A 24,567-nucleotide genomic window follows, 5' to 3' on the forward strand; every position below is an offset into this window, starting at 1 on the left:
TCTCAAAGATCGAGGCCAGAATTATTCAGCCACTGGAATTCTCTTTCCCATCAGCAGCGCACCCCTCCCACGGTTTCTGGGAGTCTTCATTGGGAAACCCCATTGACGAGCGGTGGGAAGAAGAATCCTGCAGCCAGTGAATGTCACATCGCCGAGAACCACATGGCTGGGGGATCGGATAATCCAGAGACCCTCGTTCAAAATTCTATTGTGGAATTGGACGTTAAATTGGGATCACAAACTCAATTTATTTGGCTCCAATTGGAAGAAGGCCCACCATCAGATGAATTGTGCAGCAGTGATAGGAAGAAACGATTTCTGTGACCCATGGGAAAAGGTCACGTCTGTGTTGACCCTGTTTACCTCCATTGCGAGGGTGCAACATGAGAATACCGTTTGTTTACTTGAGCTGTGCACTGTAATCAGATCCAAGTCATGCATTTCAGTACTCAATGTGCTTTGTTATTATGCAAACTGCCTTTGAGTGAACACCTGCCAACTGTTCAACAGAAGATATTCAAGCTATCTCTGTTGATGGTATCCATGCAATTAACTACCTCTGCGCATGGCTGGAAATAGAATTTGAGGCAGATTTCTGCAGGTATATAACACCCCAAGGAGCTGAACAGGGAAATAAAAAGCCATAGGCAGCAGTTGGGAATCAGTGAACTGTAGAAAATCCTACAGTGCAGAAGGAGGCCATTCAGCCCATCGAGTCTGCACTGACGCTCCAAAAGAGCACTCTACCTCGGCCCACTCCACAGCCCTATCCCCACAACCCCGCACATTGGCCATGGCCAATCCACACAACATGGGACTGTGGGGGGAAACTGGACCACCCAGAGGAAACCCGAGCAAACTCCACACAAGACAGTCACCCAAGGCCAGCATCGAACCCGGGGCCCTGGCGCTGCGAGGCAGCAGTGCTAACCACTCTGCCACCGTGCCACCCTCATAATAATCATTCAGCTGTGTGCAAGTTATTTCCTCCACCCTAACTCTGCGATCAATAGATTTTTATTGGGTAAGCGTGTTAAGAGTCAGTGGGTAAAGATAGCGAAATGAGTTAAAATATAGATCGGCATGATATGGAATTCTGGAGCAGGCTCAAGGGGTTGAATGGCCTCTTTCTGTTTCTATGCAACATGCTGTCCATTCGCAGGTATGCACAGTGCACTGAGACTACACAAAGTGAAATGACAGCATTCAGAGGAAATGGGGAGCAGCGGAAGGCACTATGGAGTTATTATGCCGGAATCGAACCTGGGACCCTGGAGCTGTGAAGCAATTGTGCTATCCACAATGCTACCATGCAGCCCAATGCTACCGTATAATCCCAGTCTATTCAGTCTCTCCTCATAAACTAATCCTCTCAACTCCAGAATCAACCAAGTGAATCTCCTCTGCACCAATTCCAGTGCCAGTACGTCCTTTCTCAAGTAAGGAGACCAAAACTGTACACAGTGCCCCAGGTGTGACCTCACCAGCACCCTGTACAGCTGCAACATTACCTCCCTGTTTTTAAACTCCATCCCTCTAGCAATGAAGACCAAAATTCCATTTGCCTTCTTCATTACCTGCTGCACCTGAAAATCATCTTTTGTGATTCTATTATGGGTCAGGGATTAGTGAACCCCAACGTGTATCATGGAGTTCACCTGACCCACAACTTTTACTAGATTGTGGTCTGGGGAGCACACGGCCCACTCTACAGGTGTGGTACAGCAGAAATGGAAACGTATTTTTGAAAACAAAAAACTGATTCTATGAACGCAAGTTAACCTTTTTTAAAACAAACAGTGAACATCTAAGCAACCATTAATTCAAATACAACCCCAAAGAATACAACCCTAAGTAACCCTGTAAACTGTCCTTTTAACATCCAAAAGACTTAACAAACCTTCAAACAGGAGCACATTAGGTTTACATTCAATACTGGGACCTTTTACAATTCTGGGTTCACCAAATGATCCATAGATAGTCTTTGGATGGCAGAGATCAACAGGACAGCTCTTTGTTAAAATTCAGATGCAGCTCACTGAAAATCACAGACACATAGAACATAGAAAAACACAGACACACCCAATCTTTTCTCAAAACTGAACCAAAAAGCAGAAGTAGAGCTCAGCTCCACCCACACTCTGACATCACTCCAGTAACATGAGCAGCTCCATTTTTTAAAGGTATATTTCTTAAACACCCATTTCTTAAAGGTACTCTCACATGATAATTCATGCACAAGGACACCCAGGTCCCTCTGCACAGCAGCATGCTGCAATATTTTACCATTTAAATAATAGTCCATTTTGCTGTTATTTCGACCAAAATGGATGACTTCACATTTACCGTAAGAAGTCTTTCAACGCCAGGTTAAAGACCAACAGGTTTGTTTCGAACACTAGCTTTCGGAACACTGCTCCTTCTTCAGGTGATTGAAGAGGTATGTTCCAGAAACATATATATATATATATATATAGACAGATTCAAAGATGCAAGACAATGCTTTGAATGCGAGCATTTGTAGTTAATTAAGTGTTTACAGATCCAGAGATAGGGGTAACCCCAGGTTAAAGAGGTGTGAATTGTGTCAAGCCAGGACAGTTGGTAGGAATTCGCAGGCCAGATGGTGTGGGATGAATGTAATGCGACATGAATCCCAGGTCCCGGTTGAGGCCACACTCATGTGTGCGGAACTTGGCTATAAGTTTCTGCTCGGCGATTCTGCGTTGTCGCGCGTCCTGAAGGCCGCCTTGGAGAACGCTTACCCGGAGATCAGAGGCTGAATGCCCTTGACTGCTGAAGTATTCTCCGACTGGAAGGGAACATTCCTGCCTGGTGATAGTAGCACGATGTCCGTTCATTCGTTGTCGCAGCGTCTGCATGGTCTCGCCAATGTACCACGCTTTGGGACATCCTTTCCTGCAGCGTATAAGGCTGACGACGTTGGCTGAGTCGCACTAGTGTGTACCGTGTACCTGGTGGTTGGTGTTCTCACGTGTAATGGTGGTATCCATGTCGATGATCTGGCACGTCTTGCAGAGATTGCCATGGCAAGGTTGTGTGGTGTTGTGGTCACTGAAAATGGTGCTGGGGGGGATGGAGAATCCCACCCAAGGAAAGTGACATGATTCACTCTCAGTTATAACAGACTGGGCAGCATGGTAGCACAGTGGTTAGCACAATTGCTTCACAGCACCAGGTTTGTAGATGGGTCCTTTGCCAGCTTCAATGATCTTGCAGCCAAATTTAACCTGCCCCAATCTAGTCTTTACCGCTGTCTTCAGGCCTGGAGTTTCATTGCTCATCCTTTCCTCAGCTACCTCCAAACACATTATTGGAAGGGATTCTGTGTCTGCCTCAAACTCGCAGAGGTTTTATTTCAAGATTGTATGTTCTCATGCTATCCTCTGGTTCCTCCCCATGTCACAAGATAAGAAATGACTGGGATGCGGAATTTGGGATTGACCATTCTGACGACTGATGGGAAGGGACCCTTTTTAGGGTCAACTCCACATCCTCCTGTGCTCGGTTAAGCTTAATTCAATTGAAAATGTTGCACAGAGTTCACTTCACCAAGGTCAGAGATAGTACCCACATGTGTTGGCCGTGCCTGAGGCTGGCTGGATTTTGGTCATCCTTCTTTGACGCTCTTTCCAAAGTTTTAGATATGGATTTGCAGCCTTGTCCACCGATAGCCACATTCGGAGTCCCATCTGAACTGACCTGTCTCATTAAGATGAAGGCAGGCATCATTGCATTTGCTTCTTCAATAGTCTGCAGGGGAGGTTAACTTGGAGGTCCCCAAGACCACCCAATGCTTCATTCATTTCTTCATCTGAAGAAGATTAAATACACCATAAGAGGATCTATTGAGAAATTCTCTTGTGGATGTTAGCCTCTTGTTTATTTCTTTAATTTGTTATTTACTGTTGATTCTTAAGTTAATTTGTTTTTTTACACATGGGGGTTGTTTGCTGGTTTGCTTACGGGGATGGAGTGGGCGCGGGGTGTGGGGGGCTGTGTCAATGTATTGTGTACTCTGTCTGCTTGCTCCATACCTCCTTTTGAAAACCAATAAGAATAATTTTAAAATCAGAGTGAAGAGATTGACGGATTCACGAATAAATGTGACTACCTCGTTGAAAATTGAGAATATGGAGCACTAAAAGAGATAGGTTGGTGACTGGCATTTTACGTGAGAATCTCTCTGAATTCTTACAATCTCGAGAAGTTTTACATTTAAGCAAGGCTGTACCAACAGGGCAGACAGGCTGAGGAGCTGAGGCAGAATAAGGCTTTATCTGAAATGGAAGAGAAATCCCCCAAGAATGAAGTTGTTCAATGTGTGGTCTGTAAAAGTATAGCAAGGCAGCAACCAGGAAAATAACAAAGAACAAAGAACAAAGAAATGTACAGCACAGGAACAGGCCCTTCGGCCCTCCAAGCCCGTGCCGACCATACTGCCCGACTAAACTACAATCTTCTACACTTCCTGGGTCCGTATCGTTCTATTCCCATCCTATTCATATATTTGTCAAGATGCCCCTTAAATGTCCCTATCGTCCCTGCTTCCACTACCTCCTCCGGTAGCGAGTTCCAGGTACCCACTACCCTCTGCGTAAAAAACTTGCCTCGTACATCTACTCTAAACCTTGCCCCTCTCACCTTAAACCTATGCCCCCTAGTAATTGACCCCTCTACCCTGGGGAAAAGCCTCTGACTATCCACTCTGTCTATGCCCCTCATAATTTTGTATACCTCTATCAGGTCGCCCCTCAACCTCCTTCGTTCCAGTGAGAACAAACCGAGTTTATTCAATCGCTCCTCATAGCTTATGCCCTCCATACCAGGCAACATTCTGGTAAATCTCTTCTGCACCCTCTCTAAAGCCTCCACATCCTTCTGGTAGTGTGGCGACCAGAATTGAACACTATACTCCAAGTGTGGCCTAACTAAGGTTCTATACAGCTGCAACATGACTTGCCAATTCTTATACTCAATGCCCTGGCCAATGAAGGCAAGCATGCCGTATGCCTTCTTGACTACCTTCTCCACCTGTGTTGCCCCTTTCAATGACCTGTGGAACTGTACTCCTAGATCTCTTTGACTTTCAATACTCTTGAGGGTTCTACCATTCACTGTATATTCCCTACCTGCATTAGCCCTTCCAAAATGCATTACCTCACATTTGTCCGGATTAAACTCCATCTGCCATCTCTCCGCCCAAGTCTCCAGACAATCTAAATCCTGCTGTATCCTCAGACAGTCCTCATCGCTATCCGCAATTCCACCAACCTTTGTGTCGTCTGCAAACTTACTAATCAGACCAGTTACATTTTCCTCCAAATCATTTATATATACTACAAAGAGCAAAGGTCCCAGCACTGATCCCTGTGGAACACCACTGGTCACAGCCCTCCAATGAGAAAAGCATCCCTCCATTGCTACCCTCTGCCTTCTATGGCCTGGCCAGTTCTGTATCCACCTTGCCAGTTCACCCCTGATCCCGTGTGACTTCACCTTTTGTACTAGTCTACCATGAGGGACCTTGTCAAAGGCCTTACTGAAGTCCATATAGACAACATCTACTGCCCTACCTGCATCAATCATCTTAGTGACCTCCTCGAAAAACTCTATCAAGTTAGTGAGACACGACCTCCCCTTCACAAAACCGTGCTGCCTCTCACTAATACGTCCATTTGCTTCCAAATGGGAGTAGATCCTGTCTCGAAGAATTCTCTCCAGTAATTTCCCTACCACTGAAGTAAGGCTCACCGGCCTGTAGTTCCCTGGATTATCCTTGCTACCCTTCTTAAACAGAGGAACAACATTGGCTATTCTCCAGTCCTCCGGGACATCCCCTGAAGACAGCGAGGATCCAAAGATTTCTGTCAAGGCCTCAGCAATTTCCTCTCCAGCCTCCTTCAGTATTCTGGGGTAGATCCCATCCGGCCCTGGGGACTTATCTACCTTAATATTTTTTAAGACACCCAACACCTCGTCTTTTTGGATCACAATGTGACCCAGGCTATCTACACCCCCTTCTCCAGACTCAACATCTACCAATTCCTTCTCTTTGGTGAATACTGATGCAAAGTATTCATTTAGTACCTCGCCCATTTCCTCTGGCTCCACACATAGATTCCCTTGCCTATCCTTCAGTGGGCCAACCATTTCCCTGGCTACCCTCTTGCTTTTTATGTACGTGTAAAAAGCCTTGGGATTTTCCTTAACCCTATTTGCCAATGACTTTTCATGACCCCTTCTAGCCCTCCTGACTCCTTGCTTAAGTTCCTTCCTACTTTCCTTATATGCCACACAGGCTTCGTCTGTTCCCAGCCTTTTAGCCCTGACAAATGCCTCCTTTTTCTTTTTGACGAGGCCTACAATATCACTCGTCATCCAAGGTTCCCGAAAATTGCCGTATTTATCTTTCTTCCTCACAGGAACATGCCTGTCCTGTATTCCTTTCAACTGACACTTGAAAGCCTCCCACATGTCAGATGTTGATTTGCCCTCAAACATCCGCCCCCAATCTATGTTCTTCAGTTCCCGCCTAATATTGTTATAATTAGCCTTCCCCCAATTTAGCACATTCATCCTCGGACCACTCTTATCCTTGTCCACCAGTACTTTAAAACTTACTGAATTGTGGTCACTGTTACCGAAATGCTCCCCTACTGAAACATCTACCACCTGGCCGGGCTCATTCCCCAATACCAGGTCCAGTACCGCCCCTTCCCTAGTTGGACTGTTTACATATTGTTTTAAGAAGCCCTCCTGGATGCTCCTTACAAACTCCGCCCCGTCTAAGCCCCTGGCACTAAGTGAGTCCCAGTCAATATTGGGGAAGTTGAAGTCTCCCATCACCACAACCCTGTTGTTTTTACTCTTTTCCAAAATCTGTCTACCTATCTGCTCCTCCATCTCCCGCTGGCTGTTGGGAGGCCTGTAGTATACCCCCAACATTGTGACTGCACCCTTCTTATTCCTGATTTCTACCCATATAGCCTCACTGCCCTCGGAGGTGTCCTCTCGCAGTATAGCTGTGATATTCTCCCGAACAAGTAGCGCAACTCCGCCTCCCCTTTTACATCCCCCTCTATCCCGCCTGAAACATCTAAATCCTGGAACGTTTAGCTGCCAATCCTGCCCTTCCCTCAACCAGGTCTCTGTAATGGCAACAACATCATAGTTCCAAGTAGTAATCCAAGCTCTAAGTTCATCTGCCTTACCCGTAATGCTCCTTGCATTAAAACATATGCACTTCAGGCCACCAGACCCGCTGTGTTCAGCAACTTCTCCCCGTCTGCTCTGCCTCAGAGCCACACTGTCCCTATTCCCTAGTTCTCCCTCAATGCTCTCACCTTCTGACCTATTGCTCCCGTGCCCACCCCCCTGCCATACTAGATTAAACCCTCCCGTGTGACACTAGCAAACCTCGCGGCCAGGATATTTATGCCTCTCCGGTTTAGATGCAACCCGTCCATCTTATACAGGTCACACCTGCCCCGGAAGAGCTCCCAGTGGTCCAGATAACGGAAACCCTCCCTCCTACACCAGCTGTTTAGCCACGTGTTTGTCTGCTCTATCTTCCTATTTCTAGCCTCACTGGCACGTGGCACAGGGAGTAATCCCGAGATTACAACCCTCGAGGTCCTGTCTTTTAACTTTCTGCCTAGCTCCCTGAACTCCTGCTGCAGGACCTCATGCCCCTTCCTGCCTATGTCGTTAGTACCAATATGTACAACGACCTCTGCCTGTTTGCCCTCCCCCTTCAGGATTCCCTCTACCCGTTCGGAGACATCCTGGACCCTGGCACCAGGGAGGCAACATACCATCCTGGAGTCTCTTTCACGTCCACAGAAGCGCCTATCTGTGCCCCTGACTATAGAGTCCCCTATTACTATTACTCTTCTGCGCTTTGACCCTCCCTTCTGAACATCAGAGCCAGCCGTGGTGCCACTGCTCTGGCTGCTGCTGTTTTCCCCTGATAGGCTATCCCCCCCGACAGTATCCAAAGGGGTATATCTGTTCGAGAGGGGGACAACCACAGGGGATTCCTGCACTGACTGCCTGCCCTTTCTGGTGGTCACCCATTTCTCTGCCTGCACCTTGGGTGTGACCACATTTACATAACTGCGATCTATGACGCTTTCCGCCACCTGCATGCTCCTAAGTGCATCCAATTGCTGCTCCAACCGAACCATGCGGTCTGTGAGGAGCTGCAGTTGGGTGCACTTTCTGCAGATGAAGCCATCCGGGACGCTGGAAGCCTCCCGGACCTGCCACATCTCACAGTCAGAGCACAGCACCCCTCTAACTGACATTGCGTCAATTAATTAAAATTAAAATTTGTCTTTTTTTTTTAAATACTTTTTTTTAAATCGCAAAGTTACCGTCAACTATCTGTTTCCTAGCACTAGATTTCTAATAGAAATGCGATAGCTAACTATAATATTCTCCGATCTCTGGCTTAGATATCCTCTAAATTATAATTAAGTTATTATGTTTAATTAGTTCCCAAATACTCAAAAATTTTTTTTTTTTTTTAATTTAGGTTAGAATCCCAACCAGCTACTCAGGTCACAGCTTTTCTGTGATGTCACTTCAGTTTCCCCCCGACACACACAATTTGAAAAAAGGTATAAAAGTAAAAATCACTTACTTACCTTCTGAGTGTCTGAGATGTTCTCAGGTTCTCTCGCTGACAGAGACTGCTCCTCCACCTCCGATCCTTGACCTGCACAATGCTAATAATATAATAATATAATATGGCACTTACCTTACACCAATGGGTCTTATTATTAGGTTAGAGGAGGAGGGCGGGTGGGAGACACTATACGTGTAGTGTCTCGGGTTTCCTCTCCACCAGAATTTATTGGTTGGGGGGGGGGACTTGCCAGAGGTCGAACTTCCGGTTCCCGCCTTATATAAAAACAAATAAAACAGAAAAGAAGAACAGACACGGGACCAGGCAAGAGCTTTTAAACTCACTACTCACCTCCCAGAAGGCCCCTGCGCACCGCTGCCGCCGAAATCCAAAGGGCTGCTCCTGTAAAAATGTCTGAAACGGCCCCACCCCCGTCATTTTACACTGTCCCCACTGTGGCGGCGAAGAATTCCCTGTCTGAATTGCACAGTGCCCAGCCTGCGGCAAATTATGCCGTTCCAGGAAATCTACGTTTACAAGACAGGAGGAGAAATCCGTTAAGCGAATCTCCATTCAAGAAATTGAAGACTTTGAGGACCAGGAAAGCATCTTTAGCGGAGGAAGAAAGGAAAATACAACCCAATATTGGAGAGCAATTGATGTAAATGGGAATCTGACCAAATTCAAGCGAGACACAGTCCTTATCTGTCCTGGTTGAACAAAGTGCCTTTATTCTCCTTCAATGTCCAGAGGGGGAGCCAGCGAGGTACAAGACTGAAACACAGAGATAAGGGGCGGGATTCTCTGTGCCCACGCCGGGCCGGAGAACCACCAGGCTGGGCACAAATCGTGCGGCGCCGCCCCGACGCCGGTCTGCCGATTCTCCGGAGAGCGGGGAATCGGCGTCATTGGCACCGGAACGGCACCAATCGGAGGCCACCCTACGCGGTCCCCCCGGCGATTCTCCACCCGGGATGGGGCAAGCGGCCGCACAAAAAATCTGAGTCCCGCCGGCGGCGTCCCCGTGTGGCCTGGCCCGGCGTGCAGGCATCCGGGAGGCGCCCTGAAGGGTTGGGGGGGGGGGGAGGGGGTCCGACCCCTGGCGGGGGGCCTCCGCTGTGGCCTGGCCCGGCGTGCAGGCATCCAGGGGCGCCCTGCTTGGGGGGGGGGTTGGGGGATCCGACCCCTGGGGGGGGGGTCCGACCCCTGGCGGGGGGCCTCCGCTGTGGCCTGGCCCGGCGTGCAGGCATCCGGGGGCGCCCTGGAAGGGGGGGGGGAGGGGGGTCCGACCCCTGGCGGGGGGCCTCCGCTGTGGCCTGGCCCACGATCAGGGCCTACCGATCGGCAGGCCGGCCTCTCGGGCTGGGGGCCTCTTTTGCCCCGCAGCGGCCCCTGTAGCACTACACCATGTTGGGTCTGGGCCGGCGCGGAGAAGGGAGCCACTGCGCATGCGCGCATTGGCGCTGGTCGCTGTGCGCATGCGCAGACCCGCGATGTCCATTTGACGCCAGCATCGGCAGCTGGATGGCGTTAACCACGGTGTCAACACTGAGCCTCAGGATCAGAGAATCCCGCCCAAGGTCATTTCTGAAATATTGTGTGGTATCAAGAAGCAGGAATGCTCCTTGTTGAACAGAAAACCTGCATAGTCCTGAACCTACTTCCAAACTTTGGAGAGGTCAACGTGAAAATGAATTTAGAAGGAAATTCCTCACATTCTTTAGAGGCTTCGTTCAGCTGAAATCAGTCAAGGCAAAAGCTGAGCGTCTTTGTCCAATCATGCCTCGGGAGATCCCACATCCACCGCTGAAAATATTCAGCAGTAAGATTGAGATGATGCTGCAGCGAGGAATCATTTTGCTAATCACTAAACCAGCCAGGTGGTGCTCTGGTAAGATATCAGCCCCCAAACCAAATGGCTCCATTCGTATCAGCATTGATCTAAAGTGCCTTAACAGTGGAGCACGGTGGCACAGTGGTTAGCACTGATGCCTCACGGCGCCGAGGACCCGGGTTTGATCCCGGCCCCGGGTCACTGCCCATGTGGAGTTTGCACATTCTCCCCGTGTCTGTGTGGGTCTCACCCCCATAACCCAAAGATGTGCAGGGTGGGTGGATTGGCCTCGCTACATTGCCCAATATCAAATCTGCTGCAGTGAATTGATGGCTCTTTTTACCACATGGATGACATCTTGATCAATGGTCAATGAAGCAGGAACATGTCAAACGGGTTAGGGAAATCTTACTCACATTGCAAGATGCTGGCTTGATAGACTGGCATCTGATGGGATGCATTGAAGTGAGCAATACATCAAAAACAGCAGCTATTCACATCACTGCAATTCATTCATTTTTAGTGGGGTTTAATTTTTGTTTTCACCTCGAGGGCAGAGAGTGGGTGTTGTCAGTGAAAGGCTCCATCCAATTTCTGTTATTGCACCTTTAGCATCCTCCCTAACCTCCAGAACAGGCAAGAAGGCCGGCTTCATTCTCCTCTGAGCGACAGCGATGTTAATATTGTGCAAGGCAAGAAACATTTTATTTTATTTTTGTTCAAAGTGACTGGCTGTTGATGTTACAGAATGATTAGGGGCAAGTCATGAATAATGAGTTGGAAATAGTAATAATTTGCAGCTGATGAATATTTGCAGATGTTAAATGCTGAAATTTTACTTGCAATTGCACAATGGCAACAAGCGAATCCTTGGGGCAGAGATAGAAAATATCAACCCTCAGGAAACAAACAAAGTACAAATTAAAACTATTTTCTAAACTTCTGTCTCATAAATCTTGAAAAAGAACTGTATTTAAACACAGGAAATTCTTGAATGATCTGTATTTAAATTGGAAGAAAGTGCCAATTTGTGGATAGGACGTTGTCACTGCTGAACCCTTTAAATTAATGGAGATCTGAGATGAAATTCTCTTCTCGTGTTCTCTAATTAAAGGTCCATTGGTGGCCATTCTCGAATTGAAATCTATTGGTGGCATTCTTACCAGGTTCCCCGTGACCTCAATGGAGCATGAACTTCTGTGATATAGGGGCGGAGCTTCCCCTTAACAAGGGAAGCTTGTTGGGTATGGAAACCCGGCCTAAATATAGATCAGGGCAGGAGAACGCTTCGGGGAGTGGAGAAGAGTAAGTTGTGTATTTCATTAATCCTTTCTTTGTCTCCAAAAACCTATTTCCTCATGGTCGCTCAGCTGATATCCAACACTGGCGACAAGGGGAAAGTGGAGCTGCCAATAGCGCCAATTTCTATGAACTCGGACTTTTCCAAGGCCTCAAGAGGACATTTTACAGCCGACAGACCTGCCACATATTGGGAAACTGGAACCTTTCGATGTCGGTATGGATGATTGGGGCCAATACGTGGAGCGGATGCAGTATTTATTCCGAACAAATGTCATAATTGGAGATGAACGACAGACAACTACCCTCCTTACGGGTTGTGGAGATGTCGCATTATCAAAAGCCTCACTTAGCCCGATGCACCTGATACACTGTCTTTCACAGCCCTGGCATCATTAGTAGGTGAGCACTTCAATCCCAAACTGCCCACAAAAGTCCGCCGTTTTCATTTCCATACGGGCTACCCAAAGTCAAGGCGAGTCCATAACCAAATTTCTGGCCCGCCTGAGGAATCTCGCGGAATTTAGCGAATTTGGTGCGACCTTGACTGAAGCACTAAGAGACAGATTGGTTTGCGGGATCCGCGATGCGGCATCCTAACGGAAGCTCCTGGCTAAACGCCATTTGGACCTGCCTTTTCCCACATCCTCCTGACCTCTTGAGTATGGTTGCCTGGCAGATACTGATGGGTTACGATTCACTTGCGGTTGATGAAATGCATTGACCAGGAATCCTGATGAGAATGGGCACCAATAGATTTCAAACTGGACCTTTAATTAGTGAGAACGGGAAGGGAATTTTATCTCAGCTCTCCATTAATTTAAAGAGTTCAGCAGTGACAACGCCCAATCCACACTTTCTTCCAATTTAGATGTAGATCATTCAAGAATGTTTCATTTCCTGCAGAGAGCGGTTGAAATTGCCATATCCCGGGAAAGCGTGGAACAGAAGCTTCAGGAATGGCAGTCCAACCACAAGCCATGCACCATTCCCGAGACACAAGGATGCGGGCCTCGGGCGTTGGAGCTGCTACCATTGGGAGCCGGACCGCAGTCAGAGAGGCTCAGAGGCCCGATGGACTGTCTCACCAATCCGGAGAGACAGGAACGAGGAAACTGGTATCTGTCCAGTCATGGAGACTGAGCTGACAGGCACCCACGAGAAGGACCATCACCTTCCCCCCCCCCTCCCTCCGCAACGCCGTCCTGCCAGGCACGACCGCCCTCCTCAAGAATAGATATATAACTTGGGCAAAGCTGTCGACAACTACCAGCAATTTAACTGCACGTGGCGCCAAAATGGTTTGGCCACTATGATGGAGCTGCTGGGTCTACCAAAACCTTGGCCATAGCCCCTCAGGACCAGGACCTCCAGGACACCTCGGTGGTGGATGCGGAGCTCTCGGACTCAGACTCGGCGATGGCCGAAGACCAGGTTTCCGATGCGGTGCAGCCATGCTGGCCGCACTCTGGGACGCCACTCGGGAGCGTTGATCCGCTGTGCGGTACACACCTCAGGACCCTGCACAGGCGCCACCCGAGCACTAACCCGGGCTAAGCGACCAATAGGACCTTTGCAACTTTCCACCTCGACGGATGCCATTCAGGTTTTGCGCCGGTGGGGGGGGGCGGGGGGGTAGAGTTACAACCCTCACAGGGGTCACGGAGTTCTCCATGACCTCAACAGAGTAAGAACTTCCCCTTTAAAGAGGCAGTGCTTCCCTTGACAAGGGAAGTCTGTTGGGTATAAAGACCCGGCCTAAATGTAAATCGGGTGGGAGAACCCTTCGGCAAGTGGGGAAGAGTCGCTGTGTATTTCATTAAATCTCGTTTTGCCTCCAAACGTCCATTTCCTGGTGACCACTCTCCTCGGATCCAACATAACACTTTCATTTTCATCCCATCATAGTTAAGTGATCAAATTGAAGGTAATTTTCAAAACAGAGTTGGTGCTGTTGAGTAAGGTGGTGGGAGACACAGAATTGAAGAAATATAGTGCCATCACCAGTGGGAGGGTGTAATTACAGTGTGACAAGTTTACATAGTCAGCTTCTGATGCAAATGTGCACATAGGAATTTATGATGATTGTGTGCAGATGCGAAATATATCAGAAAACTACAAAAGTTTGCAAAGATCCCATGAAGAGGAATCCTACAGCTATCCTGTTTGAGTCGATGGGATTCAGTTGCGTGTTTGGCCAGTCATGAGCCAGTCCCTGTGATTCGCTCCCGTATAGAAAGTCCGTGAGTGGGGAATTCCACATAAGGAGCGTTGGACTGGGAAAGCTCAGAGACCCCCCCACTCCGTCCGGCTGCCCTTGCCCACTTGCTATTGGCTGACTGTGGAAAAGGATTGAAATTGAATTACTCCCCAGACTGAAACGTTACTCTGTGTGAATGCTAGAATCCTGATCACATTGACATGGAAGTCTGGTGCCTGCTGTTTAACACATGTTCATCTGTTAATTTAATGTAAACTCCTGCATTAAATTAACAGACAACGAATTGCACCTGAATGGAGTAAATATTAATAATTATCCAGCATCATTTCACAGACAGGGGCCGGGATTCTCCGAGCCCACGCCGGGTCGGAGAATCGGCAGTAACGCGGGAAATTCCTGCCATGCTGCTCCGACGCCGGGACGCGATTCTCCGGCGACTGGAGAATTTCCGCCAATCGTGCCTGCGCGGTCTGGGGCCACTGAAAGAGGCCCCGCGGCGATTCTCTGCGCCGACCGGCCGAATTCCCGCTGAGTTCCGCTGACTCCCAACCTGGTCCCACCCAGCAGGAGCTCGGACCCGCGGCTGCAGTGGCCGTCTTGGTGGGGGGCGGGGAATGTGACTCCAGGGGGGGTCTCCACAGGGTCCAGGCCCACGATCGGGGGCTACCAATCGGCTGGGCCCCCTCGATCTGGAGGGGGCCTCTCTGCTTCCGCGCGGGCCCACTGTAGGGCTCCGCCATGTCGCTCGGCCCTGGCGCACTAACGGCCATCACGCGCATGCGCCGGCCATGCAGGGCCACTTGTCGGCGCCGGAGCAGTGCGCAGCACTCCGGTGCCGTGCTGGCCCCGTGGTCCGCTGAATCGCTGGGCCAGGGGGCCCGTTGACGCCGGCGCGCACCACTCCGGTGTTTACGCCAGCGTCAACACTTGGCCGGGATTTCGGAGAAACACGGCCAAGGGTTTTGATGTTAAACATCCATCAGCCACTCACAGCTTCCCTACCAGAAGTGAAACTTTTGAATGGCCTGTAACAAGCTGCTCGCACCAGGCCAAAGGAAGAGATTTAGGAAATTATCTCCTGCACAATGTATTCCAAGTCCTTTCAGTTCGTCAGCCACTTCCATTTTGGCTGCGAGTGTGAGAGCTGGAGGCCGAGCGCGCAATAAATTAATTGCTCTTTTAATCACTACTAAAAGCACTGTTCCTGCGGCAGTTGGAGCAGCTTGTGGCCAGCTTGACTGCTCTTAATGAGCTCAGTGTTCCTTTATGTAGCCATTCATTGAAGATGGACTACGCACAGAAATTCGGTAATAATTCTCACACCTCCTGTCCTGTTAAATGGCAGAGTTGAACACCACATTTAAGTAAATTATCCACAATGGCAAAAGCAGCTTTGAGAAGCATGTCAAGGCTCTGGAGAGGGTACAGAGACGCTTTACAGCATGAGATACGTTCGATGTGGGCGATATTAGAGAAGCCGAGATTTTCCTCCGTAAGACAGAGGACGGAGAACTAAGAGAGGGGCTGGAACATTACCCAGGGTTTCGACTGAGCAAGTTGGGGGGGAACTATTTCTTCTGGAAAGTGGGTTAGTAACCACCGGTCATAGATTTAAAATAATTAACACACAAAGTGGAAGAGCAATGAGGAGAAAGTCTCCACATCGAGGGCTGTTACCATCTGCAACAAACTACCTGAAAGTGAGGTGGAAGCACATTCCACAGCAACTTTCAAATGTATTTGTATTGAAGAGGACTTATCATCAGGGATGTGAGCAGAAAGCGGATTTAAATGTGGAACTAAATTTGACAGCTCTTTCAAAGAGCCAATATGGACAAGGTACCCAAATGGCATCCTTCTGGAATCCACCATCAAAGATTTTATAGCCGAGCACTTAGAAAACAGTGACAGGATCGGTCAGAGTCAGCAGGGATTTATGAAGAGGAAATCATGCTTGACAAATCTACTGAAATTCTTCGAGGATGTAATTAGCAGAGTTGACGAAGAGGAAGTGAATGTGGTATATTTGGACTTTCAGAAGGCTTTTGACAAAGCCCCGTATAAAAGATTATTGTGTGAAATTAAAGCGCATGAGATTGGGGTAGTGTATGAAATGGATAGAAAACTGGTTGGCAGACAGGAAATGAAGAGTAGGAATCAACAGGTCTTCTTCAAATTGGCAGGCAGTGACTAGTGGGGTACCGCAGGGATTGGTGCTAGGACCCCAGCTAGTCACAATGTAGATTAATGATTTAGATGAGGGAACAAAATGTAATATCTCCAAATTTGCAGATGACACCAGTTTTGTGGGAGGAAGATGTAGAGATCCCCCCCCCCCCCCCACACTCCACCCCCCCACTCCACCCCCCCCACTCCACCCCCCAGTGCCGTTACGCCTGGTCCATGTCTGGGTAGACTTGTGCTAAATGGAGCCATGGTGGGGTCTCCCAGACACGGGGGTTTGACCCCGGGCATTGGGAGAATCCGCCACAGACATATTGAAGTGAACCTAACTGCTCACTTAAATTCTGGATTCCACCCAGTAAGGGTGAGATCCAGATCGCGACTCTTGTTAGATCTCACGAGGCGTCCCATGCAGCACAAATCCCGTGAGAGGCCTCTTGCGAGATTTTACTGCCTCATCGTGTTCCACGTCAGGCGTGAGAAGGCCGTTCGATAGGGCTCGGTATGTTCTCAAGAAGCAGTTAGATACAGCACTTTGGGCGAAGGGTATAATAGGATATGGGGGAAAGTGGGATTAGGCTACTGAGTTGGATGATCGACCATGATCATAATGAATGGAGGAGCAGGCTCAGAGGGCTGAACGGCCTCCTCCTGCTCCTATTTCCTATGTTTCAGTGTCTCCTGACTGAGGCTCTATGTGACGCAGAATAGCTCTCATAGAGGTTAGAACTTTAAAAGTACATCATGCAGCAAAGGTCAATTTAAAATACCACTTCCAACAAAATTGTGAGAGAATAGGCCACAAGTTCGAACTAAAAGACCAGTTCAGCGCTGGTGTCAGGAGATTATTTGCACAGTGTGTGGTTAGCATACGGAATGGTGGAAAGGGGAGTGGAGCGCTATCGGTAGTCCAAGAATTATTTCAGAACCATTTTTTTAGAATTCTACATTCCTTTTGAGAAGAGGGAGCTGGGATGGGCACAGTTATCTTTCTCACCTGATCCAAGACTGATATTGTTGGAATTTTGTTTTTCCATATCCTTTGCTGCAGCAGGGAGACCAACAACTTAAAGAAAATAAGAACTTAATCTCGAGGAAAGAATTATGTATCAGCTGTTGTGAGCAGTATCACTCCCGTATCTGAATCAGGAGGTTCTGCATTTGAGCCCCACGCTGGAATTTTGGCACATACCGCAGGCTAACATTCAGCGCAGTATTGAGGGGACATTCCATAGGTGTAGGTGCCATTCTTGAGATGAAATGTTGAACCGAGGCCCTTCCTACCCTCTCAGGTGGATGAACAAGACCATTTGGCACTATTGGGAGAAAAACTATGATTCTCTTCAGTGCATTGGCCAATATTTATCCTCAATCAAGTTCATTAAAACCAATAATCATCTTATTGCTGTTTGTGAGTCCTGGTTGTGTGTAAATTGGTTTCCTTACATTGCAACAGTGACCACACTTAGAATTCATATCCACAGAATACCGACAGTGCAGAAGGAGGCCATTCAGCCCATCAAGTCTGCACCGACCCTCTGAAAGAGCACCCTACATAGGCTGACTCCCCCACCTATCCCCGTAACCCCGGGCATTGATCATGGCCAACCTATCTAACCTGCAAATCTTTCGACTGTGGGAGGAAACCGGAGCACCCGGAGGAAACCCACGCAGACGCGGGAAGAATGTGCAAACTCCGCACAGACAGTCATCCAAGACTGGAATTGAACCCATGTCCCGAGAGCTCCAGTAGCTGAAAAGTGCTTTCTGATTGTCTCAGATTTCGAAAAGTGTTAAATGTGTCCCAGCAAACACTTCCAGGGCAGATACAGCATTATATAGATACAGAGTAGAGTTCCTTCTATATTGTCCCATCAAACACTCCCAGGGCAGATACAGCATTATATAGAGACAGAGTAAAGTTCCCTCTATATTGTCCCAGCAAACACTTCCAGGACAGATACAGCATTATATGGATACAGAGTAAAGTTATCTCTATATTATCCCATCAAACACTCCCAGGGCAGGTACAGCATTATATAGATACAGAGTAAAGTTCCCTCTATATTATCCCAGCAAACACTCCCAGGGCAGGTACAGCATTATATAGATACAGAGTAAAGTTCCCTCTATATTATCCCAACAAACATTCCCAGGGCAGATACAGCATTATATGGATACAGAGTAAAGTTATCTCTACATTATCCCATCAAACACTCCCAGGGCAAGTACAGCATTATATGTATACAGAGTAAAGTTCCCTCTATTTTGTTCCATGGCACAATGTAATTTTATCTGTTACCTAATTTACCATTGTGACATTTTGAGTTCCTTGTGCAATTTTCCGTGTGTATGGTTATTAGTCTGGTGAAATTATTACTAAATTAGTTGTGTAGAGTTATGTCGGTCTGATTCTTCAAACTGCATTTCCCCGTGCATTGACCCGTGCCGTCTGCAGAGTTTGGCGATTAACTTGGGTCGCAGTAAAGGACTGGTCAATAGAGGTTGTAGTTTGCGCAAAGAGATAAATCAAAAGCGGGTCACCCTGGATGCCTGTCAGTCACATCCCTCCTGAGTGTTGAGAGTAGATTTGTATTCGCTGTTTCAGCTGCATCCAGTTATTAGCCCAAAGCTACTGCTTCATCATATTAATGTCCTTTTTATCCAACAGTTGGTGATTAATTGTTTCTTTCTTTTTGTGCGACAGCATGTGACCTGATGACTCAAGGAATTCTCGCCCTGGTGTCCTCCACTGGCTGTACCTCGGCCACTGCCCTGCAGTCTCTCACAGACACCATGCATATTCCACATCTCTATGTGCAGCGGAGTAATGCAGGGTCTCCTCGCACTGCCTGTCAGCTCATCCACAACCCGAACCTGGAGGAGTACACACTTCCTGCTCGCCCTCCCATCCGAATCGGTGACGTCATGCTTCGACTGGTCAACGAGCTTCGGTGGCAAAAGTTCATTGTCTTCTACGACAGCAACTATGGTGAGTGATTGCCAGCAGTGTGCGGGGGAATGTCAGTGTGCTCCACATCTGGTGGGAGTTAACACACAACCAGTTTCTCTTGTGCGGAGCTGCAACTCCAAGAATGCTCCTTAAATCTAAAACCCGAATCAAAGGGTCAAATCTACCTCATTGATTTAGTTTTAAAAGTTTGGTTTGCAAGTACAGTCTACACCTTATGAAAAAATAGGAAAATCCTTTAAAAGTTTCACTTTCAGTATAAGATCTGCAGTTTAAAATTTTTTTTTAGAATACCCAACCTTTTCTTCCAATTAAGGGGCAATTTAGCGTGGCCAATCCCCCTACCCTGCACATCTTTGGGTTGTGGGGTGAAACCCACGCAGGCACGGGGAGAATGTGCAAACTCCACACGGACAGTGACCCGGGGCCGGGATCGAACCCGGGTCCTTGGTGCCGTGAGGCAGCAGTGCTAACCACTGTGCCACCGTGCCGCCCCTTAAGATCAGCACTTTAAACATTGAGGATCGTTTTTGTTAAACAGATACATGAATTATATATTATTTTGCTCGCATGTTCTTGTACATAAAATATTCATTTGAACTTGTACAAGATTTATTGAAACTGTAAAATAAATTTACGAAACATTCATTCATTCATTTCTAATGATTCTGTTACACAAAGAATAATCAGAAATCTGAAATTAACTCTGTTGGTGCTATTTGAGTTTGACATTAACTCCTTTATTTCTCCCCAATTTCTGATTCTATGGGCTGCTCTGCAAGAGTGCAATAGAGGAAGGGTGGAGAGTATCTAATATCTTGATTAATGTTGCTTTTAACTAAAGAGGTTCAAACCTCCCCTTGGATGTCGTCACCAATTATTTTTGCAACACAGTCTAAAGTAAAGTAAAAAAGTAAAGTAAAGTAATCTTTATCGTTCCAAGTAGGCTTACATTAACACTGCAATGAAGTTACTGTGAAAAGCCCCTAGTCGCCACATTCCGGCGCCTGTTCGGGTACACAGAGGGAGAATTCAGAATGTCCAATTCACCTAACAGTACGTCTTTCGGGACTTGTGGGAGGAAACTGGAGCACACGGAGGAAACCCACGCAGACACTGGGAGAACGTGCAGACTCTGCACAGACAGTGACCCAAGACGGGAATCGAACCTGGGACCCTGGAGCTGTGAAGCAACAGTGCTACCCACTGTGCACCCTGCCGCCCATCTTTTGCCTAATTTCAAAATCTCTTTCAATTCAAAGTAGGGCCCAGGAATACTCTCCAGACTGTTTAACTGGACAGTAAGAGATCGGAAGGGTTGTACAATAAATAAACGCAGCACTTGAATGTTCTGAAGCAATATGGACAGAGGGTGCACAGCGTAACGAGGGGTTGGATTTTTGGTCCATTTCAAGATTCAACAAACTGAGCAGAGAACTTTGTGCCATTGAATCATTCAGGAATAACAGCATCGAGTTCAGTGCTGCCATTAGAGGAGGTAAACATTTTACTATCTGTTAAAATTGGTTTCTGATCTGTACACCTGCTGTGTAAATGTCTGTGCTAAAACCTAGAGTTTAAGGTAGGGGATGGATTTGAGGGAGATGGGCATGTTCCTGAATCCTGTGTTGGGCTAAATAACCTTTCATCAGTCCATTCGGTTTTGGGTGCTGTTCCTTCCAACCAACATCGTTGTATCCGTCCCGGTCTAAACCGCAGTGGGTTACTGGATAGCTGGCCCACACTGGGGGCCATTGGAATTGGAATGTCTTTCACACTTCCTGTTCCTACACGTTAACATCAATAATCGCCAGGAATCCGAGGATTTACGATGCTCCCGATTCCGTCCAATTAAACTGACAGCCATGAAGTGTTGGCGAACATTTCCCCAGACCCGTGCTGCTGTCCGAATCCTGGCAATGTGGAGAGTTATCAGCAACCAGAGATTGTGACAGCCGGACGAGTTAGATTAAAGAGCTCCAGATGAGGTGCTTTCCTCCTAAAGCACGCACAGAAATCTTTAGGGATCAACCAGTGAACTCAGACCGTGTTTGAATAACTGCCAGAACTGACAAATCTTTGCCGGGTTTAAGTGGATAATTCAAGTTTTAACAGTCCATCCACAAACTTGAGTCATGATAATGAGAAGAGAGAATAACGGGGAAGGCCGGGAGTTCAGTTCATTTTATTCACTTGTGATTTTCTGAGGTGCTTGTTTAATTCTCAATATGAAACTCTGAATAGTGAAGAGTGTGTCTGTGCATCCATATTTACTCTTTGAGTTCTCTTAACGAATAATTTATCCTCTAACCAAACCAGCGGGAGTGTAACCCTGGAGACTTTCGTATAATCAAAAATGTTGGATTACTCCAAGTTAAGCCATTTATCTTGACGGGTAACTTGATTGTAGTTTATTACTTCCCAAGCATTTGCTATTCATTCCTCTGTTAGATTTTCTCCAGAAAGCTTCTCAAGTAACTTTAACACCTCAACTGCTGTCTAGCGATCGGTGCTAATTGGTTAATAAAATAACTAAATGTTTGAGTGTTCAATGCCCTACAAATAGTTTAATTATTCACAGATTTAAATATGGAGAAATGGGCCAGTGAGAAGGAATGAATGAAGTAAAATTAGAGCAAAGAATCTGGGGTGAGATTCTCCGACCCCCCGTCGGGTCGGGGAATCGCCGGGGGCTGGCGTGAATCTCGCCCCCGCCGGTTGCCGAACAATTCTCCGGCACCGGATATTCGGCGAGGGCGGGAATTGCGCCGCGTCAGTTGGCGGCCCCCCCCCCCCCCCCCGCGATTCTCCGGCCCGGATGGGCAAAAATCTCGCCGCTAAAATGCCTGTCCCGCCGGCGTGGATTAAACCACCTACCTTACCGGCGGGACAAGGCGGCGCGGGTGGGCTCCGGGGTCCTGGGGGGGGCACGGGGCGTTCTGGCTCCGGGGGGGTGCCCCCATGGTGGCCTGGCCCGCGACCCACCGATCCGCGGGCGGGCCTGTGCCGTGGGGGCACTCTTTCCCTTCCGCCTTCGCCACGGTCTCCACCATGGCGGAGGCGGAAGAGACTCCCTCCACTGCGCATGCACGGGAATGCCGTCAGTGGACGCTAACGCTCCCGCGCATGCGCCGCCCGGAGATGTCATTTCCGCGCCAGATGGCGGGGCACCAAAGGCCTTTTCTGCCAGCTGGTGGGGTGAAAATTCGTCCAGCGCCGGCCTAGCCCCTTAAGGTTGGGACTCGGCCCCCAAAGTTCGGAGCATTCCGCACCTTTGGGGCGGCGCGATGCCTGACTGATTTGCGCCGTTTTGGGCGCCAGTCGGCGGACATCGCGCCGATACCGGAGAATTTCGCCCCAGGAGTGAAATATCAAATGAGTCTAAGGAGTATAAAGATGGAGATGGTATTATCCCTCCCCTGAGTCCCATGTATATCTTTCCTCACAAGGCTAACTCTGAGACCGTGTGGGCAGAGCTTGGGGTACAGTTTCCTGCTCATCTCCCATCCTCCCCGTTCTGCAATGGCAGAGACCAAAAAAAGGACGAGAATTTTGTCCCTTGTGGCTCATTTGAGATTGATAGGCACTTCCTATCCAAGCAAGAGCTCAAATTCTTGTAACCATTGGATTATTACCCAGCCTTACCCTGATGGCTGCACTCAAAATCTAAATGGGCAATTTTCCAAAGAGCCTGAAGGCAGATTTTAATGTTTGGTGTAAAATTGACATTGAAAATCGTCACCTGGTTAGGCAAACAACCGGCTCCATTCTGATGAATAATTAAGTGGTTTCTTAATGAGTAGTGGATCCACAAAACCAGTTTTATGCTTGGGTGACAACTTTAAAATCTGTCCTGTTGAATAGTAGGACTTTTAGAATAAGTGAGGCCTGTTTTAGCAGCATAATCACAGGCAGTCAATTTAGCACAGTCACGCTCTGTGAGGCTCTTTATTGAAGTAGAGCACAAGAATTCCTGGCTCCCACTCAAAATGTGAAAGTCAAAGTAGGATGTGTAAATGTTAAATCCCTGGATCTGTACTCAGTTCAAATGTAAAGTACCCGAGCTCTGGACGTATATGCTGGTGTCTGTCCATTCAGGGAATTGAAAAAAACTTCATAAAATTTACCTTCAGAAAATATGCCTAGACCAAGTGACTTGGAAAAGAGTCCAGTGCATCTTCCAGAAGCTGTATTGGTGGCAAATCTGCATTCGACATTAAAAAAAACTGTTGTTAGGTCAGCAGCCAGGTAGGAAAATCACATTACCTGTGCAATTTATGTCCTGGTATGTTAGGAGGTTCTGTGAAAGTGAATGCTGTCAAATTGTCCTGCATTCCATCTGACCTGAGAATACTTTGATCCTTCTCCATGGCAGGTAATGCCATTCTTCTACACTTCACTGCTAGATTGGAAGCAGTTTGATCAAGATATGAGCCACAGAATTCAATGCATACATTTGTCATGAAGCAGTTGATCATAATTTATCTTTGCCTCTTGACCTCCATCCCCTCAGTACAGTCATGTTCTTTGCTGAAATGAGAATTATATTCCGGAGAGCTCTCGGGATGTCTATCCTGCATACTGCACGCAAATCCAAGGAAGTGAGAGTGAGTGTGCATTAAAAGCACTGATATTGCCCACACCTTGAGTCCTGGTCACTGGGAACAGCTGGTACACGAGGTCCTGGTTACCATACTCTTGCCGAGGTTAATTTTGGAGCCTTGAGGAAAGATTGAGGAACCTAGAACTGGAGGGGAAAAGTCAGGGATATTAATTCAAGATATTTAGAGATCTGTTCAGTAGATGTGGACACTGCTGCTAGGTGACTTTCATTTTCTATCCCTACTGTCCCAAGTAGGGGTTCTGGGCCTTGCATTTTAACCACAGTCTGTGTTGTAATTGCCTTTTTATATTAAGTTGGGAATTCCAGGGTTCGGATTCGGCAATAATGAAGATTTTTACGGGATTAGAGAAGTTGAAGCTTGATCTGTTTGCCATGATCACCAGCTCCAGAATGAGGGAAATATGGGATCAAGGTGGACAGATAGTTTAACGACAGAATGGATAAGCAGTCAGGACGTGGAATGGAGATGAAGTGAGAGGGTCGGGGGAGATGGTGAGTCTGCTCAATACTAACAACTGCAGGAATGGGGCTGGATTTCTATCCTCAAGGTAGGGAGCTGGAGTCAGGAAAATTCCAGTTCAGCCCGTCTGCCTCAGACTGAGCTGCAAACAAGAACGGATTTTCATTGTGTGTGGGTGTGTGAGTGGGTGTGAGTGTGGGTGTGTGTGTGTGAGTGTATATATGAGTGTGTCTGTGTGTGTAATATGTATGTGAGTGTGTGTGTTTGTGTATGTGTGTGTGAGTGTGTGGGTGCGTGTCTGTGTGAGTGTGTGTGAGTGTA

The 24,567-nt window shown here is 47.7% G+C and overlaps 1 protein-coding gene across 1 annotated transcript in view; it reads left to right on the forward strand.

Annotated features, from left to right (window-relative positions):
• The window catches only part of LOC140403431 (glutamate receptor ionotropic, delta-1-like), a 1,359,932-nt gene that overhangs the window by 535,095 nt on the left and 800,270 nt on the right, over positions 1-24,567 (forward strand). The window contains 1 exon segment of the mRNA XM_072491342.1: positions 18,899-19,183. Coding sequence (XP_072347443.1) covers positions 18,899-19,183 — 285 coding nt within the window.

Source organism: Scyliorhinus torazame, chromosome 28 (genome assembly GCF_047496885.1).
Source record: "Scyliorhinus torazame isolate Kashiwa2021f chromosome 28, sScyTor2.1, whole genome shotgun sequence".
Classification (NCBI taxonomy): Eukaryota; Metazoa; Chordata; class Chondrichthyes; order Carcharhiniformes; family Scyliorhinidae; genus Scyliorhinus; species Scyliorhinus torazame.